Genomic DNA, 20016 nt, shown 5'->3' with positions numbered 1-20016 from the left:
TGGCCACTGGGAAGCCGTGCTCGGGTAAGACATTTGGCCCTGGCCCTTCCACTCCCTGACGCCTTGTGCACAAATCCTTTTCTCTGGATCGTTTAGGACCATCTGCTTAATTGATCATAGTCTCTGGCCAGAAAGCTTCTCTGCCTCTATTGTCATAAAACCCAGCCTCTGATGAGATGGAGACCCTGAGCCCCTCCTCTGTCCCTTACAGGCTTGTGTGTCTCTTGACTGTGTGCTCACATTCTGCATTTCCCCTGTCCTTCGTCTCCTTCCCATCCTCCCTTCCTCCATCCACCAACCCCTCCTTCCCTCCCTCTGTCCATCCCTCCATCCCTCCACCCATCTATCCCTCCATCCCTCCCACTATCCATCAGTCTGTCCACCCTTCTGTCCATCTGTCCGACCATCCATCTATCCATCCATTCATCTGGATCCATTCATCCATTCATGCCGGCCAGCCAGCAGTCCAGTGTCTGAAGGCTTTGATATGTGGGGCAGAGGCAAGAACAAGACAGATGAAGTCCCTGCCCTCCCTGCCCTGAGAAGCAGCTATGAAGCGGCCAGCTACAGTTGTACGTAGGGGATTATCATGCTAAAGAGAGCTCACTTGGTGAGGGAGAAGTATTACACAACGTGCTTTCTGGGTGACAACCCGGGCGACTTGAGTTCAGGGGGTGGCCTTGGAGACGGCTTCTCTGACAGTTTCATTTCAGTGAAGAGCTGCAAGGTGAGCACCCCGAGTAGGGAAGGCTGGTGTGTGTGGAGGAGTGTTAGGCAGAGCAGACAGCTTGTGCAAAGGCCCTGAGGCAGGAGGAGTGAACAACCACTAAAGACGTGAAACAAGGCTGTTGTGGCCGAGCCCAGAGTGGGAGGAGGTGTGGAGGGAGAAGAGGACGGGGCCGGCTCATGTAGGGCTGCGGGGGGGTCACTCTGATCAGTGCATGGAGAATGGGTTAGAGGGGGTGACAGTAGGAAGTGGACAGGCTGGCGGTGGGGTCAGCCAAATGAGAGCTGTCAGGGCAGCTGGTGGGGGGTGGGGCTGGCCCCTCTCCCCACCCCTGCCTGGCTCCCGGAGGGACCTTTTGGAGGTCTACTACATCTGACGCACCCTGAACCCCAAGCTTTCTGTCTGTGTCCCCTGTGCAGGTTATTTACCCAATGGGCTGCATGCCGTGGAGGCCATGCTGGCTGCAGCAAGCATCGGTGCCATCTGGAGCTCCACGTCCCCAGACTTTGGGATGAACGTGAGTTGGGGTCCCCCCCAGAGGGGGTGTTTCTGGGCCCCGGGCGTGCCCTGGGTGTGCGTGATCACAGGAAGTTGTTCACATGTTTATCCTGTGCGGGGAGTTTTCCGCATTTGCTTCCAGAAGTTCCCTCGATGCTTTGTGTGTGTCATGGCCACCTCTTGCCTTGTGCTTGGGGTCTGGGCTTTGCGCTCTGTGCGGAGGGCAGGGCGCGGGCTTCTTTATCCTCGTAACCCCCAGGGGACCATGGACCCAGGGTAGCTTCAGCCAGCTGCCTGGGGCAGGGGCAGGAACTGTGCACCGAGCCCACTGTCGCTGCCCGGCCCTGGGGCCGCTCTGTGGGGCAAACGAAGCAGCAGGACAAATCCCCAGCAACTGAGCGGCGCTACAGCTGCCAGGACGAGCAGTGAGTCGGGGACGTGGATACCTGCCGTGCCCTCTAACGGGTCTGTCCTTGTGGCTCCTGGGTATCCCACATGACCTAGGCTCCATAGCCAGCAAAGGCCCCCAGGGGCAAGTGGGGCCAGCCCCACGGAGGTCAGGGGCAGCATGGCTACCCCAGAGAGCATCACTTGGTGGCTGCCAGCTGGCCTATGGTCATGCCTCCTGGAACTTTCCAGGGCCTCTCCCAGATCGCCTCCACCCAGCACCACCCGGGGTCAGCGAGGACTGACCTGAGACTGGAAGTCTGTGTATGTGTCCTCTCAAGTCCCCAGGGCCGCAGTGAGGCTGTGTGAGCTGCTTGGGGCCCGTGGTGACCTCATGGGAGGGTCTGGAAAGTTGGGACTGAGCGCTTGGCTGCTGTTGCTGGCAGATTCCTCAGCAGGTCTCTGGCTGCGTGGCACGAATTGCAGAGAAGGGCCCTCCGGGTGAGAAGGCACTGTGGCCTGCTTGCACAGGGCACGCAGGCAGGCGGGTTCTGCCCGGGTTCGAGTCCCTCTCTGCCGCTTCCTGGCTCCGTGTCCTGAGCACACACATCGGGGAACTTGTGAGGACCGCAGAGTGACGCTTGTGTGGGGTTGGGGACAGGGTGACCTACCCCTCGAGGTCAGTGATGTTTGCTGCTCAAGTTGGGAGATGGGTGTTTTCTGAGCTAACTGGAACTTTTAACTTTTTGTAAGCCAGTTGTGAGGGTGTTGGGCACACTGTGTGTGGCATGGGGCGTGATTGTGACCGCTAGGGACTGCAGTGATGCCCCCACCCAAAGGCTTGGCCGAGAGTAGAGCTCTGGGGTTGGGCTAGAGGGGGTGTCTGAGCCATGGGATGTAGGGCGGGGAGCATTGGGGGACAGGAGGGCATCCAGCAGCCTCCAACTTGGTGCGGCCACGGCTGCTGAGCTGTGGCCTGTTCTCATAGCTCATTCTCCTGGGCAACGTGTCACACCAGATGCCATTCCAGCTGCCTCTGGCCGCCAGGTTCTGCTGTGGGAGGACACAGCCAGGGGACGGCCCTGTAGCACGAGTGTCTCATTCCTTCCCTGCTTCACGGTTTTCTGGAATCACAGCTGCTGTTGAAGCTACTTTGGGTAAAGGAAACACTAGATGGCGACATGGCTCTGCTGTCCCCACTGTCGTGAGCCATTCCGTTCCAGGAATCTTTGAGTCGGGGTGTCGTGAGTCTCAGGGGAGAGCCCTCGGTTATTCAGAACATGACAGCGCCAAACGCCTTCCTGCTAAGACTGTTGCTCTGCCCTGAGTTCTGGGGAACGGTCCTCATTTTGCTGGTATGATGGTGTGCAGTCCCTTCTCCCTCCTGCTGGAGCCAGCAGGCGTGTGTGCGTGCGAGCCGCGGCGTCACTCAGCTCCCAGTAAGCATGCAGGGGATGGCAGTTACCACGTCAGCACCTGCTCACCTCACAGCCCTCCTGGCTGCCCACACCCACCTTTCGGCTCCAAGGCTGAGCCTTCCGGGCCCGGGGAGTCCTGGGCGCGGTGCTGAGCCGTGGCACTTGTTCACATGGGCACCTGTGTGCTGAGTAGGCACCGGGGACAAATGGATGACACTGGCGCCTCAGATGGCGGCCATCAGATTCTGCTCTGCCCTTCGTTAACCCTCAGGGCAGCATTCCTGGTGACGAGGTGGGGCCTGGGACTGAAGGACAGGGAAGCCACGGGCTCGGGCAGTTCTTGGATTCACCGAATCTGCTGAGAAAAAGTCTCCCGTTCTTCATTTCGGACGTCAGCATTGTAAACTTCAAATGGTGCCCCTTTTCAGGAAAGGCCACTTTTCTGAGATTGGCAATGGAACACATGTCTTTTCTACTTGGAATCATATTTCCCGTTTCAAATCACTGAAAATCCCTATTTAAAGAGGAAATTGCCACTCTCCTGCAAATCCTGGTTTTAACTTTTTGGCTTCTTTACAATGATGTCACGTCGTTAGTGCCCCTGAAGGAAGTCCTAGTGCTGTGGCAGTTCCGAGTACGGGGTCGTGGTCTCCATACAGTGGATTCACCCATCCACAAATGTCATGGTGACCTTTCCTCTCCCCGTTGGCTGGTAAGAAGGGTCCTGTTCGTTTCCAAGCATGTACCAGTCTGGTGGGCTGGTCCAGTGGGGGGCAGGGGGAGACACACTGCTCTTCCCCTGATGATGCCGGGGAGTCGCCCCTTTGCTCTGCATCTGCCCTGCCCCTGCCTCTCTCCTCACTGGGCGCCCTCCTCCATCTTTGCCAGTTGTGCCCCACCTTAGTCGGACACCCATTGCTTTGGACTGGGGTGGGGTGTGGGGGAGTCATCTCCAGGCAGGAAGGGTGCTCTGTTTTCTGGGTCTGCAACCTTCCAGCCTCATCGAGACCTCCAGATCCTGCGTTTTTCAATGTTTTGCTTTTTGCTTTGTTTCCCCGTTTCCTTTTGAGCTGGTGGCTTTCTCAGAGCCCTGGGGGAGCCCAGCCTCTGCTCTCCACACATCCAAGAGCCAGGCCCGCAGCCGCATGAAGCATTTTCAGATCACTGTGGGTGTTGGTGTGTGTGCACGTGTGTGTAGATGGGGTGGCGGTCCATGTGACTCTGCACTGTTGGTTTCAGGGCTTGGTTGGTTGCTAGGCACCGGATTCAGGTCAGATGCACAATCATAGGTGTGTTTGTTTCATTGCAATAGGAAAGCAGCTCTCGACTGAGCAGCTCTCTCCCGGACCAGAACCAGTTTCTGGTCCAGTTGTTCAGGTGCTCAGGGATCATTGGCAACCCACGCTTGACCAGCCAGGACAACGTCCACCGTGTCCTGGCACCTCTGAGTCTCCCCACGATGCCAGGGCCCAGACCTCTGGTGCTGTTTGCTGTCATTATGACCAAGGGTCACCCCTGGGACCGCTGAGCCCTTGCCCGAGTTTGTTACCACCTGAGTATAGGACAGTCGGTAGGGAGAGACGCCTCTGCCATCTTTCAGGGCTCTGTATCTGGCTCCCTGCCACTCCTCCCTGACCTCAGGGTTTCATGGGGGCCTTTCTCCTCCCTCCCCCAACCAGCCCCACCTGCGCCACCTGCCCTGGGCTTTGCTTGTGGTACCCTCTGCTCTGAAGGCGTCTCCCCTCCCACCTGGCTGCAAAACCTGCTCCTCTTGAGGCTCGCTGAGGAGAGTCGCTCCCCTGGAGCTTTCCGGCTTCTCTCTTCCTCCTCCTGATTCTCTTTAGCTACCCTCTGCTTTCCTGTCCCATGACACTAGCCTGCCATTCTGCCTCACCCTGGTGTCTGTGTAAGAGACAGACCTTTGACCACTTTTTCTGCCATGGTAATGTCTCCTCAGGTATTCTACTGCTTCTTCAATCAAGTTTGATAATTTATATTTTTCTTGGGAATTTATCCACCCCATCTGGATTTTGAAATTTATTAATAACATTAAAATAGTCTCATTCATTAATCTTTATTTCTGTAGGAGAGTGTGATTTCTGATTTTGTGGGATTGCGTGCCTCAGTTTATTCATCTGTAATATGGGGATAGTAATGGTATTGTCCTCTGTTATAATGTCCATGTATGTCACAGGTTGCTCTGAACATTAAGTGAGTAAATATTAGTCAAGTGCTTAGGACACCATCTGATACATAATAAATGAATCATATGTAAGTGTTAGCTAGAAGTGTTGTCGTTTTTCTTGATCAGACTTGCCAAGAGGTTTATTTTATCAGTCTTTTTGGAGAAAAGATTTTGTACTTATTGGTCAATTCCATCATTAATTTTTCCTTATGGCTTTAATTCTTCCCTTCTTTTCTTTTCCTAAATCATGAGTGTAGTTCACTGAAAACAATTGGGAATTGAAAACAGTAACATTTATAATTGTTTTCCTGTTTTTTTCCTGATAGATTGTATGTTCCAGAGAGAAGGAACCCTGTCTGGTTGGTTCCCTGGCATGGTACCTGGCATAGCAGATGGAATAAACAAATGCTTTTTTGTAATCCCAAACTCTTTTCTGTTAATTCAGCTTCTGGTGTTGAAAATTGGGCAGCAGTGAAAGAGTCTCAATCCTTGAACCTTTAGCCCAGAGAGTCTCAGATTTTAACGTGCGTCAGGGTCACCCAGAGGGCTGTGAAAGCACAGATTGCCCGGCAGCCCCAGAGTTCCCGATTCAGGGTGTCGGGGCCCCAGGTGATGCTGTCACTGCTGGGACCCCTGAGGGCCCCTGGCCTCCCTGTCAGAGTCATTGACATAGACACATGTTCTGCTCTCCCCTCTAATGCCTGGCCCACTCCAGAGCAGTGTTACCCTAATGAGCCTAATGAACCATCCAGCCACAGGTGGCTGTAACATGCAAGGGGGAGCCCTGCCCCATTAAGTCCTCACGGAGGTTCTGGCCTCACGGCCCGGCATTGCAGCCCGGCGTTGACCTGGAACCACTTGCACTGGACTGCTGGGTAAGGGAACAGGAGTGCCATTCTGGGCGATGTCTTTCCAGCTGCTGTCTTGTGGCTGTAAAAGGCTCCACCATCGTCTGGACTTGGGGAAGGCTGGGACGAAAGGGAGGGAAGCCCTGTCTGAGATGCTTTAACCTGTCACCCTTGGGATGACAGGCAGGTGGTAGTGAGTGTGTCACAAGGCTATACTGGTCGGTTCACATCATTTACAGAAACAAATTCAACATCTGCACGGGAGAAAGGTGTTGCTTGGCCGGATGGCAGATTCCATGAGTGGTGTCCACAGACACCTGGGTGTGGGGAGCCGGCGTTTTAAAGTGGGGCTTGTTTCCTCGTGTGCACATCATCGTTCAAGCATTTGGTTGGTGAAAAGTACCACTCAGAAGGTTCAGCTACCTCTTCAATTGAAGATTAAAAGAGAACCAAAACATGGAAACGCTTTCCTGTTTGGAGGGTGGGTCTCCTATTCCGTACACAAGAGCAGCCGTGTTAAAAGGCTCCTTCTGTAAGTGTGGAAGCTTTTCTGTCGTGCGAACACCTTGTGACTTTTCCATGTTATACACTGGGGTTTGCTCTTTCAGTCTCTGTACGGCCTTTGGTATTTGTTTACGTCGATACTTTCCCTGGAGTGATGATTATGTCAGGGCACGTCACGTTTTGCTTGAGTGTCTTTATTGGCCACTGGGTGATGGGGACCCCGGAATGGGGCTGGCGCCCTGATCATACTGCTTGTCCTTTGCCTGAAATGTAGCGGTCCCACGGCTGCTGAGGGTGTTTGCCTTTTGGATGACCGACCGATGACGACTCTTTCCTTCCTCTCCTCAGGGTGTCCTGGACCGGTTTTCCCAAATCCAGCCGAAGCTCCTCTTCTCCGTGGAGGCTGTGGTGTACAATGGTAGAGAGCACAGCCACATGGACAAGCTGCAGCAGGTGGTGAAAGGTGTGTGGCCCTTCCGGTCGGAGCGGGGTGGGGGGTCTGTGTGTGCAGCCAAAAGGGCTCTGGAAGATACCCTGTTCTATATCGTTACGCTTGGTAAAAAAACCCAGCAACTAAGAATCTCACGTCGCATAACTTTGTATTCTCCCTCCTCTCTCCTTCAGGACTACCGGACTTGAAAAGAGTGGTGGTGATTCCTTACATTGCCTCTAGAGAGAAGATAGACATTTCTAAGATCCCCAATGGGTAAGTCAGCCACGGGCGGATCGCTGGTTCGTGTGCAACCCACTGCACGTCCCACCGGGTAGCAGACTCTGACCCCTCCCACGTGGAGCAGAGGTGCAGGGGCTTTTAGTTACAATCATCATTTTGCAGATGGGCACCTGAGGCCCCAGAGTGAATTCCGCACGGCCACATAGTGAATGAGTGGCAGGACAGAGAAGGTCCCGGGATCCTCTTTTCCTGTCTGTTGTCCCTTTGAAGTGGTGGGGCCAGGCCTAGGTCCTTGGATTGGCCACAATGGTTCTGACAGTGATTAACGTGTATATGTATGTGTGCACTTGTGTACTTGTACACGTGCGTGCATGCACACACAATGGGTATATACACATGCACGCGCACACATGTACACGTATGTGTATATGCACGCAGATATACACACGCGCACCCACACATGTATACACACATGCACATATACACACATCTATGCACATGTGCACACATGCATGCACACACATGCGCACACATGTATACACATGTGCACACATATATACACATGCACACACATATATTTCTCTTTTAGAACCTGTTTCCGTCCTCATTGCTCACGGTATCTTCCTTTGCTGTTCTAAAATTTGTAAGTTGATACACTACCTTCCTGGAGTACCACATAGAATTGTGAGCCTCTTAATTCTTAATAGCAATTAAGAAATGGATTATGGTTTGCTCAAAGTTGAATTCGTTCTCAAATTCTTGGAGTTATACCACTTTCCTCTTCTTGAAGCAATTGTGGGGTAGATTTCCGAGATCAGGAGTGTTTACCTTCCCAGCTAAACTTTTCCCTTTAGTCTCCTGTCTGGGCTGCAGGCAGGAGCCTCGTGAGTAGCCCCTGGAGGCCATTGGGGGAGCAGCTGCACAGACGCGGTGGGGGGAAGACATTGCAGAGGCCTTTCATTCAGGCGACCAGTTGGCTGAGTGCTCTTGTGCAGCGTGCTCTGGGGACACGGAGAGGATCAAGGCTCTGTGCTGGCCTCACGGGCCTGCTGTCCAGAGGGACGGACAGGTCACTTGCAGGGAGGGTGAGCCATGACCACGTGCTCAGGGGACACAGCCATGCTTGTCAAGGGGGGGGGCAGGAAGTACCTGGAAGTTGGGAGAAGGGTGTTGTTGCTTATCTGTGGGATCTGGGGAGGTGGCACCTGAAGTGACCTTGACAAGTGAGCAGGATTTGGGGACAGGTGTGTGTGTGAGGATTCCAGAGGTCGAAGGGCATTGCAAGCAAAGTGACTGTCCCCTGAGAGCCAGGCTGCTCAGGGTCACATGTCAGCTTTGTGACCCTGTGCCAGTGATTGACCGCTCTGTGCCTTGGTTTCCCCATCTGTGAAATGGGGATGATGACAGTACCTTCCTCACAGGCTGGCTGTGAGGAGAAGTAAGTCGATGTTGGGCGGAGTGCGTTAGTTAGGTCTCAGTAATATTGTCATGAGAAGGTGACAGCTGCAGGTGGGAGTATCAAGGTCAGGATACAGGCAGGCCCAGGAGCCTGGACTTGTCTCCTAGACTGTGGGAACCCTGCCCGTCTTGATCAATGACAACCAGGTGACAAAGCCAGGGTCTCATTTCACACAGCCGAGAGCAGCTCCCTGCTTTTTAAAAATTTACTCACTCATTTCTTCAACAAATATTTACTGAGCACCCACCATGTACCAGTATTCTTCTAGGTACGATGAACACAGTTGACAAAAATTCCTCACGAATTTTACAGCTGCAAGTAGGGACAGAAATCAAGAAATAACTTGAATAAGTAACATACGTATTGTGTGAAGTGGTGAAAGTGCTGTTCATTTATAATAGCTATTTATCAAAGCACCCCAAAACTTACCATCTGTGACGCTCATGGATTCTGTGGGACAGGACATCGGAAAGGAGCTTGGTGGTTCTTTGCTCTGTAACGTCTAATGTCTGGGGCGTCAGCTGGGAAGACTCACTCAGCAGCTCAGGGCACCTGGGTAGCCAGCCGTCAGGAGCACATGAGGCATCTACTCACTGGAGGCTGTTCCTGGCGGTCAACTGGCAATGTCAGTGGGTGCCGTTGGTGGGAGCTTCTACGCATGGCTTTGCATGTGGCCTGGTGTCCTCACACAGCATGGCAGCCTGAGGGAGCTTGGGGCTCCAAAGGCAAGTGTCCCACGAAAAGGAGGAGGAAACTGCATGGTCTTTTCTGACTTGGCCTCTGAAGTTACACACCAGATTCAAGGAAGAGATCTAGTGCCACCTTTTGATGGGACAAGTCTCTAAGACTTTACGGACACATTTGGAAACCACCACGCGTGCTCTGGAGAAAACTCGAGCAAGGTTAAAGGGCTGGGCATGCCATGGGGGAAAGGACGAGGTGGTTTTCCATTGTAATTCGTGTAGTCATTGAAGAAGCAAGTTCTGACCAAGACCCAAAGGAGATTCAGGAAGGGAAGCACATTTCAGGTAGAGGGACAGCCAGGGCAAAGAACTTATCGAATGGGTTGACCAAGGAGATTTGCGGGGGAGGGCTGGTAGTGGATAAAAAGGAAGAAACCGAGGAAATTCCTTGATTTCGGGCTTGAGTGTTTGTATGAATGCTAGTTCTGTAAACCAGGAATGGAAACACAGGAAGTAGGGGAGAGAGGACTCACCGGCTCCCTGCTTTCATGGAGGGGTGTGGAATACCCCGAGGCCAGGAGGAAAAGCAGATGGGCTCACTGGCCCCAGGGTGCCTGGCTTTGGTTTTTCTGAATGTGTTGATCAGTAGTTGCCACGAAATGCCAGCATCCAGGAGAAGCCTGTTAGCCCCTTCATTTAGCTTCGTACAGTGCAAAACCTCCCCTCATAAACCCGGCGAATTAGACCCCCTTGCCATTCACCTTTTGATTGCTGGCTGCCGTAGACACACTGAAAACATGTGCGTGCCCGTGTGCAGAGACCTGGAGGGAGTACCCACGCTTGGGGCTTTTCATTTTTAGAGGAACAACAAAAACAATTGGTATTTTCTGTGACTTACAGACTGTTTGAAAGAAAAGCCTTTTCTCTGCGGATGTACCCATTAGATTGGGCACGCTGTGTAAATGGGATTCGAATGGGAGGTGCCCTTTCCCATTGGCTGGAAAGTGCCAGCGAGTCGTTTTCCTGGCACTCTGGGGCAGGAAGCTTTGTTCACTGCTTGGAGATGAATTATTTTGCTGCCCTTTAAACCCCCGTGCTCCCCCCCGACACATCCCTCTTGGAGGACGCCTTCCCTGCACAATGGCAGTCTTCACTCTAGTACACGGGCATCTGTGTTTCCGAGCAAGCTTCCTTTGCAAATTGCTGCGGGCTCAGTTGAACTGATTTCTCCCCGTTCCTTGAAAAAAAGCAGGTTCTATTTGTCAAAACTGTGTTTTTGGTTTTTTTGCCCCCTCCTTTCTTCCCCCTTTTAAACCAATGGAGGAATCAGGCCAGTGTTTGGGGATCCATCTTTTTGCTGGTTTCAAAGTCAAGAACGCACGTCTCCCAAGATGGTTTTTTGGCTTCCGCTGCCCTGTTTCTGCTCAGAAAACAGATGTCCTGTTTGTGACCCCTTCAGTGCTTCTTGGCCACACGCATGGATGCTTTCTGTCTGTCAGCTTTGGGGACAAGGCGGGGCAGATTTCTTAGGTGATAGTCCATAGCTGGGCTTAATTTTACTTGTTCTTGGAGAAATATTCCTTGACTTGCTGTTGTGCACCCTGGGGGTGGGATAAAGTAGTGATAACACGTGATGTTTGCCCAGCACTGTCTCTGTCGTAGAAACTGTAGTTTTCAGATCTTGGCCCCACCTTCTTGCTGTGAGCTTCATGCTATGAGAAAAGTTCTCGAATCTCGCACCTCCTTCCCTCCCTTCTCCTTATGGGGAAAGTGTAGTGATTCAGACCCACTTGGCCAAGGCTTCCCTTTGGGCGACTGGAAACAAGGGTCTGCTAATGAGATGGTTGGTAGCAAACAGGGAAGGAGCTTGGGCTCAGGCCATGAGCCCCGCTTTTCGACCTCCTTCAGCAGCTGAGTTCGCTTACAAACAGCAGCGTGTTAAGTGTCAGTGAGCCTGGCTCACAGTGTCTATTAAAGCACTTCACAGATTCTCTGAGGGGACAGCCCGGGGCTGAAACCATCACTCACCGAATTAGTTTCCATTGGGCTAGTTGTCTTCTCCTCAACCTCGGGTAAGGCTTCCACTCCAGGCTGGTTTCCCCGGGAGCCCAGGCTCTCATCCAGGGGCCTGAAGGGGACTGAGTCCGGGAGGGCTCGCAGACCATGCAGCATTCCGAACGTTCACTGTTTGTTCCCATGCATTTCGCCCACAGTGTGTTTCTGGATGACTTTCTTGCGACCGGGAGAGGGGAGCAGGCACCTCAGCTGGAGTTCGAGCAGCTGCCCTTCAGCCACCCGCTCTTCATCTTGTTTTCGTCGGGCACCACCGGGGCGCCCAAGTGCATGGTGCATTCTGCCGGGGTAGGTGTCCGTCCGTTCCCGGGGCGCCCATGGGCACCGGCGTGCAGGTGGGGTGCCTGGCGGAGATGCCAAATGGAGCCCAGGCGATGGACAGCTGCTGTCCTCAGTGCTGCTGCTGCGCCGCCGCCTGGCCCCACGGGAATGGGGAGGGCGCTCCGGCCCCTGGCGCTGCTTCTCCACCATCCTGGGCCTGCTTGCCTTGCCTGGCCTGCTTTGCAGCAATCTCCACACCAGCTTTCCAGGTTCCTCCGCAGCTGGCTTAGCCTATAGGGAGAAGAAAACCTGTGGGATCTTGGTCAAACCTTGTCATATCAACCATCAGGGGATTAGGGGATCAACCATCCCTCTCCCCTCCTTAGGAGAAGAGAATTATCCAAGTGCAGAAGCCTCATGTTCTCAAACAGCTCACGGCTATCGCTTGATAAGATGGCGGTGTTTGAAAATGAAATATAAAATTTCTTATTCTAGCTCATTTAGCTTTACAGAGGTTTTCTATACCTAGAAGCACTTTGAATCCCTTCCAAGGGAACCATTTCCATCAGATGGAACCATTTCCATCTGAGTCACTTTAAAGCTTACACAGCTTTTTCCAGAGTGTCTCCATCAGAACAGGGGAAATGAGTGAATATCCTTCATTATTACCTGGATTTGGACTCACTGAAGGTCTGACTGCAGGTTATGAAATAAAACTGCCAGGTACACCAAGAGCCCATTCATACACAGCGGGTGGCTTCTCAGGAAACCCGAGGGGGTTGATGGTTCAGGAGGGGCGGTGTCCAGGGCCAAAAGCTTTGTTCCTGGGGATAACACTGGCCAAACTGAGGTGCCTTCTCGTGGGAGTGAGTTGTCCTTGTAGCTGAAACCATCCTATTTTACTAAGTCAAGTCAGGGCTGTGTGCACTCTGCGATGTCATTCACTGTGGTTGCTGGAGTCACGTTTTCCCTGGGTTAGGGAGCCGGGGTCCGCCTGGTTAGAGGCCTATTAGCAAGCCATGGAGGTGACCATTTTTAGAAACCTTGCAGACGAGGGAGGGCGTGTGTGGCAAAACAACAGACATTTTAGGAGAAACTGAAATGTCTAACTGTACTTTTATTTTTAGTGCTTTTTGCACAGTGAATGTCACTTTTTTAGGAGAGGAACATAAAAATGTATTAGATATAATGTAGTTTGCTCATAAAATCATCGTGCCTGGTATATTTAAAGTATGGAAAAATCATACGTATTCTATCTTCACTGGGCTCTTGCATCTCCAGGGAGGTGACTACGCAGCTTGCCTGTTTTAAAGAGTCATCTTGACAAGCACCTTGATAACAGCAAAGTGAGAGGCCACCGTGATAGGGCACCTGGCAGGTCCCCTGGCTTATTGGGGGAGGGGCTTGTCCTGGATTGCTGGGTTGTTTTCTAAGTCCATCAAAGAGCTCAGAAGGCAGCGTCTCTCTTCCTTCTTTGAAATTAAATTACTTTTCTTGCCTGAGGCCCACAAAACCATGCTGCTCATACTTCCTTTCTCTCAAACTCGGCCATGACTCTAGAAATGACGGGGGAAACTACTGATGTGAATTAAGGTGCATACAGAGAGATTCTTGAGAGAGAAGCAAAGCCTGGCTTGTTTGTGCCCCCTGAGAGGGTGAGGACAGTGAACAGTGTGGGTTATAAATAGGCCATGCTAGGCGCAGATCCAGATTTAAATTAAGTGCCGCTATTAAGTAAGAAAGAAAATGGGAAAGGGATTTGCCGCAGGTTCATGCAGCCGGGGAGCCCTGGTCCTCACAGCGGATTCAGTGTCAATAGTGAGTGTTCGTCCCGAGTTCCTGAAAGCTGCTTGTCCCCCGGTGATTGCCCAGCTCTCCGAATCAGCAGTGTGCGTCATGGAACTTTCCTCGGAGCCTGTGCCTGCCCGGTGCGGGAGGCTGTCCCTGACCCACCCTGCACTCTGCACTCACCAGAGGCTCGGCGGCTCGGAGGGACTGCAGGTGGCCTTGGGGAGGCCTCCGGAGGGGCCCTCTCGCCTGCAGTCTTCCTGCTGCCTTCTGCAGGGACCCCGTGTGGTCTGTCCCAGGGGCAGCTATTCAGAACAGACTCTGGAATAGTTCTTGCCCTACGATTAGAGAATTTGTTGGGCAGGATTGTTTCTGTTGAACTTTTAAAGGGATTGTCTCTTCTTGTTGGCTTATTTTTCATTTCTTTTGGGTATGAAGAGGGTTATAAAGGCCGGATTTTAATCCGTAGTTTCTTGCTTCAGCCCCCATAGTTCCTAAACAACCAGGGTCTGTGTCACCACCAGCCAGGTGCTTCTCTGGGGCCTCAGAAGGGCGTCTCCAGTGTAGCCTCAGGACCATGCCTGAGACCCATTTTTGTAAAGATGGGGGAAAACTGAGACGAGGGTGGTTTAGCGGCTGGTACAGGGCCACTTGCTCTGCTGTCTGGATTGTGCTTGGTGATGGGACGCTTCTGGTCCTCCCTGTCAGCTGCAGACAGACACTAAGTTGTTCGTAGCAAGTCGGGCCTGGGCAGTAGTATACTATACAGCTGTGAAAAATCACGAGGAAGCTCTCTGTACTGATAAAGAGCTCCAAGTTATGTGAAGTGGGAAAAGCAAAGTGCAGGACAATGAGTGCAAGTGAAAAAGCAGCCTAAATCAATGTATGCGGATAGGCGAGGAGGACCAGTATACTGGAAAGAATCCCAGGAAATGCATTCACCGGCTGCCTCGGGAGGACTGGGTGCGGGGTTGGGGCGAGGGAGGCTTCTCATGGTGTATGCTTTAGAGTTCTGGACCATGCGAATATACTGCTTATTCAACATTAAAATAAAAACTAATAGGCTGTGTGTAGGGGTGGGAGGCAGGGGTCTGACCGGGTGTTGGTTTGAGCTGAAAGCAGCATCTCGTGCTGGGCCCTGGCCAGAGTGTCCCTGAGCTCTGAGCCGAAGCCTGCAGAGAGCTGCAGGCGCAGCAGTGCTGTGCGCCCCGGCCACAGCCTTGTCCTGCAGTCTGTCCTCCGTGAGGGGACAAAGCTGCTAGGGGAGAGGTGCACGGAGCCCATCTTTTGACCTTATCCTGTGCCTCTCCACTCAGTAATCTTCACTCCCATCTGCCTGAGCTTGGTGGGTCCCTTGGTGATGCTGACACCCTGGTACCCAGAGCTTGCAGGCCGGCAGCAGCCCATCAGAGGCTCCTCCCCAGCTCAGTGGCTCTCAGGGGTCAGGTGGCAGGGTGACACGGGAGCATCGCTCATCAGGAGAGGTTCGAGGTTGTGCAAAGTCGGCTTCCTCGGGGAAGGAAAGCGGAGGTTTACTGCTGCGACCCGTGGGCAGTGAGTTTGCCAGTGGCTCCATGCAGGGCGCCTCCGAGCCGGCTCCGCCGCTCACGCCGCTCACCAGCGTGTCTCCTCTCCCCAGGGCACCCTCATCCAGCACCTGAAGGAACACATTCTTCACGGCAACATGACCAGCAGCGACATCATCTTCTGTTACACCACGGTGAGCAGCCCCAGAAGATGCCAAGAGGGGTGCTGTGCCAGAGGGCCGCCCCTCCCCCTGCTTCCCTCCTCAGACGGCTTTGGATCCTTCGGGGCAGCCAGGCTTTGGGCTTTCCTTACCTTTGGCTTCTCCCATCACACGAGACCCCAGGCTGCTTGTGGAGCAGCTTGTGATGGGAGGTCTTTCTCATCCCCACAGCCCTTCCTTTCTCTCTGGCCCTGCCTCCCGCTCTGGCTCCGCCCTCCCTGTCCGGTCCCGCCTCCCCCTGGCCCTGCCTCCCGCTCTGGCTCCGCCCTCCCTGTCCGGTCCCGCCTCCCCTGGCCCTGCCTCCCGCTCTGGCTCCGCCCTCCCTGTCCGGTCCCGCCTCCCCCTGGCCCTGCCTCCCTCTCTGACTCCGCCTTCCCTGTCCGGTCCCACCTCCCCTGGCCCTGCCTCCCGCTCTGGCTCCGCCCTCCCTGTCCGGTCCCGCCTCCCCTGGCCCTGCCTCCCGCTCTGGCTCCGCCCTCCCTGTCCGGTCCCGCCTCCCCTGGCCCTGCCTCCCTCTCTGACTCCGCCCTCCCTGTCCGGTCCCACCTCCCCCTGGCCCTGCCTCCCGCTCTGGCTCCGCCCTCCCTGTCCGGTCCCGCCTCCCCTGGCCCTGCCTCCCGCTCTGGCTCCGCCCTCCCTGTCCGGTCCCGCCTCCCCTGGCCCTGCCTCCCGCTCTGACTCCGCCCTCCCTGTCCGGTCCCGCCTCCCCCTGGCCCTGCCTCCCTCTCTGACTCCGCCCTCCCTGTCCGGTCCCACCTCCCCTGGCCCTGCCTCCCGCTCTGGCTCCGCCCTCCCGCTCTGGCTCCGCCTCCCCTGGCCCTGCCTCCCTCTCTGGCTCCGCCCTCCCTGTCCGATCCCGCCTCCCCCTGGCCCTGCCTCCCGCTCTGACTCCGCCCTCCCTGTCCGGTCCCGCCTCCCCCTGGCCCTGCCTCCCTCTCTGACTCCGCCCTCCCTGTCCGGTCCCACCTCCCCTGGCCCTGCCTCCCGCTCTGGCTCCGCCCTCCCTGTCCGGTCCCGCCTCCCCTGGCCCTGCCTCCCTCTCTGGCTCCGCCCTCCCTGTCCGATCCCGCCTCCCCCTGGCCCTGCCTCCCGCTCTGACTCCGCCCTCCCTGTCCGGTCCCGCCTCCCCCTGGCCCTGCCTCCCTCTCTGACTCCGCCCTCCCTGTCCGGTCCCGCCTCCCCTGGCCCTGCCTCCCTCTCTGACTCCGCCCTCCCTGTCCGGTCCCGCCTCCCCTGGCCCTGCCTCCCTCTCTGACTCCGCCCTCCCTGTCCGGTCCCGCCTCCCCCTGGCCCTGCCTCCCTCTCTGACTCCGCCCTCCCTGTCCGGTCCCGCCTCCTCTTGGTCCTGCCTCCCGCTCTGGCTCCGCCCTCCCTGTCCGATCCCGCCTCCCCCTGGCCCTGCCTCCCTCTGGAATCCGGGCGCTCAGTACTTTGGCCTGTCCTCTCTGGAGTGCCGAGTGCATTGGAAATTGTCGAGAAACCGAGGACACTGACTACCAGTTCAGTCCCTTGAGCCTCTAGAGGTGAGGGGTGAGAGTCACATGACTGAAATCTGCAGTCAGCTAGCTCTTGCCCCGGTGTGTGGACGTGAGGTTGGCGCTGCCACCACGCCAAGCGTCTGCCCTGACGAGACAGCTCTGTTCTGCCCCTGCGTCCTTACTAGTGTGCTGGCTGAGCCCAGGTCACGTCCCAGCTGCCTGAGGAGCCGGCCAAGTCAGTGTCTGACCTTGGTGCTTCTCGCTGAGGTATCTGCGTTGGAATCCTGCAAAGGCTGCAGCATTCCCCAAATAAGGCAGTAGGTTTAGGTGGCCAAGAAAAAGCAAACAACACAGCAGAAACTGACGTCCTTAGAGTCCCTGCTCTGTGCCAGACGTTGCTGGGACTGTGGTGGGAAACAGGATGGTCCTGCCTCCTGCAAGTTCCGTCGCTCAGTGTGAAATACGCATCAGACCAAAGCTGGAGTTCAAGGGGTTGGAGATATTCCTGTCCTCACTGAACGCTGACAGATGAAAGCTTAGGTTAAGTTCAAGGAAGCTGTGTTTTATCACAAGGCAGGAAAACTCAGAATCGGCTTTTTCCAAGACTGCAAATATCAAGAGGTTCCAGGATGATTCAGCTCTTTCCTGGATGAGTGTCTCAGGAAGTGGAATGCTGGAGGCGCGTCCCTAACCTGTGAGGTGGATGCCTAGGACGCCCGCTGTGCCCCTGGGGACAGACCCAGGACCCAGGCAGATGTAGGAGGGGAGCCTGCACTGCTCCCGACGTGCCTCATCTCTGTGCCCAGGTGTACGTCAGGGGGCTGGGGCCAAGGGATTCAGCTTTAGGCTTTAGCCCAGGTCTCTGCTCTCCAGCTCCCCACGTGTGGGACAGCGGAAGGCCTCAAAAGTCTGGAGCATTTTTCTCTCTTCACTTTCCTGGAAGCATCCTGTGTGTGAAGGCTCGGACAGTTGAATTTTCTGGTGGAGCAGGCCGGGTGCCAACCGCAGCCGGGGGGTGGTTTCTGCGGGCCCCACCCAGCCAGGCCAACCTGTGCTGGGTCCCTGACTGACCAGCTTTAATAGCTGGATGGTAAACTCCTGATGTGGAATTGCCGGGGCAAAGCCTCATGCATCTGAAACGGGTACTTCTTGCTGACGTTTGGCTCCATTTTTGGCAGATGTGAGAGGCTGAGTGATGGAGGTGAGCGGAGCTGGCCAGCGCTTGGTTGACACTGCTCCTCTGTCTGTTCCAGGTTGGCTGGATGATGTGGAACTGGCTGGTGTCTGCTCTGGCCACGGGCGCGGCCGTGGTCTTGTACGACGGCTCCCCCCTGGTGCCCACGCCCAACGTGCTGTGGGACCTGGTCGACAGGATAGGGTAGGTACCAGTGTTTGGACTTCCCACCCGCCTTTCTCCTGAGCCCAGAGGCGAGGAGGAGAGCCCTGCTGTCATCAGCTGCCCCTCAGTGCCAGCCAGCGGTTTCCTGGAGTGTTCTCTAACCCTTACTAGTATGATCCTAGACACTTTCTTCTGTTCTTCCAGTGCTGTGAAGGGCATCTCCTCCTTTCCTTTGGTTGGGTGACAGGTGGGAATGCTAACAGCAGAGGCAGAGGCCAGTTACAAGGCAGTGCCAGTGCCTCTCCCGAGGATCATAAGAACGGGGAAGGAGAAGTGGTCCCTTCTGCTCCCCCATTCCCTTCCTCATCGTCACTCAGACACTGGCAGAGGACCCTGTTTCATCACTGCTTTCTCTGCTGATGAATTAGTCATGATGGGTGGACACAGTCTCAGCACCGCTAACCTACTGGTCGTGTTTTCAGGAATGGGGACATCAGAGAGCTCCAGGGGCCTGGAGTCAGCCCGCTCTGAACCGGCCTAATTACTTTAAGTGTGCGCCTGCGCACAGTGGGGAAGCAAAGAGCCGCTAACGTTTTAAAATCCTTGGCCATTAATATTTTAAATACAAGTTTGCCCAGCCAGGGAAATATTTAAATCCTGACATTTGGCTCACACTATTAGCCAGGAAGGTTCTCCCTAATGAGCTTGTTTCTGATGGCAGGTTAATCAAATCCCTGGGGATTTGGATGGTGCTAAGCTCTTTCCCCTCAATACCTGTAAGCCTGGCTCTAGTGTGTGTGCGCGCGTGCACAAGCGTGTGACTATATGTGCGTGTACGTGGGTGTGCAGGAGAGTACATGTGGCCAGGGCGATTTTGTGGTCAGGGTTAGGGTTGGAACTCGGGGGTATTCTGTCCAGGTTTAGTAGTCACTGGGCAAGCCTCGAAGTGCCTGTGAGCTGTCTCTCCGGGCACACTGGTGAGGCAGGCCCAGGTGGAGCGCTGGGACGCGTGAGCAAGCTTGTTTTTCAGTGAACTCACTAGGCAGGCGTTAGCCATGTTCTTTCCACACCCTCCACATGTTTGGGTGTCTGCTCTGCTCTGTGCCAGAGAGTGGCCCCGGCGAGCAGGTCCCTGTCCTCATGGGGCTGGCACTGGGATGGGGGAAGGTAAGGAGAAGAGAAAGAAGTGCCCTTGTAGGTCTGGGATCAGGGAGGCCCCTTGGGACGGCACTGGGGCTGCCGCCTGAATGTCAGGACTGGGGGGCGGTCCTTGCTGAGGCCCCGGTGGGACCGAGACAGGTGTGTGGGGGGAGCTGGAAGGAGCCCCTTATGGCCCAAATGTGAAGAGTGGCCGTGGCGGTGGGGGGAGACCTCCAGGTTGTGCTTGCAGGGGGTGTTTCCCTGTGTGAAACAGGACACTGTTGGAACGTTTGAGTGACATGGTCTGGTTCATATTTTTAAAGCTCAGTATCCGGTGTGGAGAATGAATTGTGGGGCAGGGCAGACGCGGGGAGCCTAGGTCCTAGGCTGGTGGGGCGCCCCAGGTGAGCGAGGGTGGCCTGGGAGGAGCTGTCTGTGACTTGTCTGCACATGCTCCTTGAAGGACTCTGGTGGGGCTGGGGGGGCTGGGGGGTCCCAGTGCTTTTGGAGCTGAGAAGTTGTCTCATTCCTTGTGGGGTGATTCCCAGTGTACTCCCTAAAAATACGCAGCGCTGAGCGCCCACACAAGGGTTCCGCACTCCGTGAACTAAATGTGTTTTTACACCGTCTTATGTAAGCCCTGAAGATAGATGGGGAGACCTGGCCAGCCCTGCACACAGGCAGGTCTGGGACTCAGGCCGGGGGCGCTGTCGCAGGGTCCTTCCCCACTGCCAAGGCCGGGTTCGTGGATACACACCTGGGACTGACACCCTCTTTAGAAGCACGAGAGCCGTCAGTTTGGGCGGGT

At 55.1% G+C, this 20016-nt stretch overlaps 1 protein-coding gene across 2 annotated transcripts in view; it reads left to right on the top strand.

The window, feature by feature from the left end:
- AACS (acetoacetyl-CoA synthetase) overlaps positions 1–20016 on the top strand; it is a 50993-nt gene that overhangs the window by 19299 nt on the left and 11678 nt on the right. For both annotated transcript variants that reach the window (XM_081037658.1, XM_081037659.1), the window contains exons 5-10: positions 1147–1244; positions 6916–7030; positions 7192–7273; positions 11596–11743; positions 15144–15224; positions 17983–18107. In XM_081037658.1, coding sequence (XP_080893784.1) covers positions 1147–1244; positions 6916–7030; positions 7192–7273; positions 11596–11743; positions 15144–15224; positions 17983–18107 — 649 coding nt within the window. The remainder of the gene's footprint in view (positions 1–1146; positions 1245–6915; positions 7031–7191; positions 7274–11595; positions 11744–15143; positions 15225–17982; positions 18108–20016) is intronic.

Source organism: Rhinolophus hipposideros, assembly GCF_964194185.1.
Source record: "Rhinolophus hipposideros genome assembly, chromosome: 24".
In the NCBI taxonomy this organism is placed as follows: Eukaryota; Metazoa; Chordata; class Mammalia; order Chiroptera; family Rhinolophidae; genus Rhinolophus; species Rhinolophus hipposideros.
Note: the sequence above shows the minus strand (reverse complement) of the source record. Positions and strands in the feature narration are given on the sequence as shown.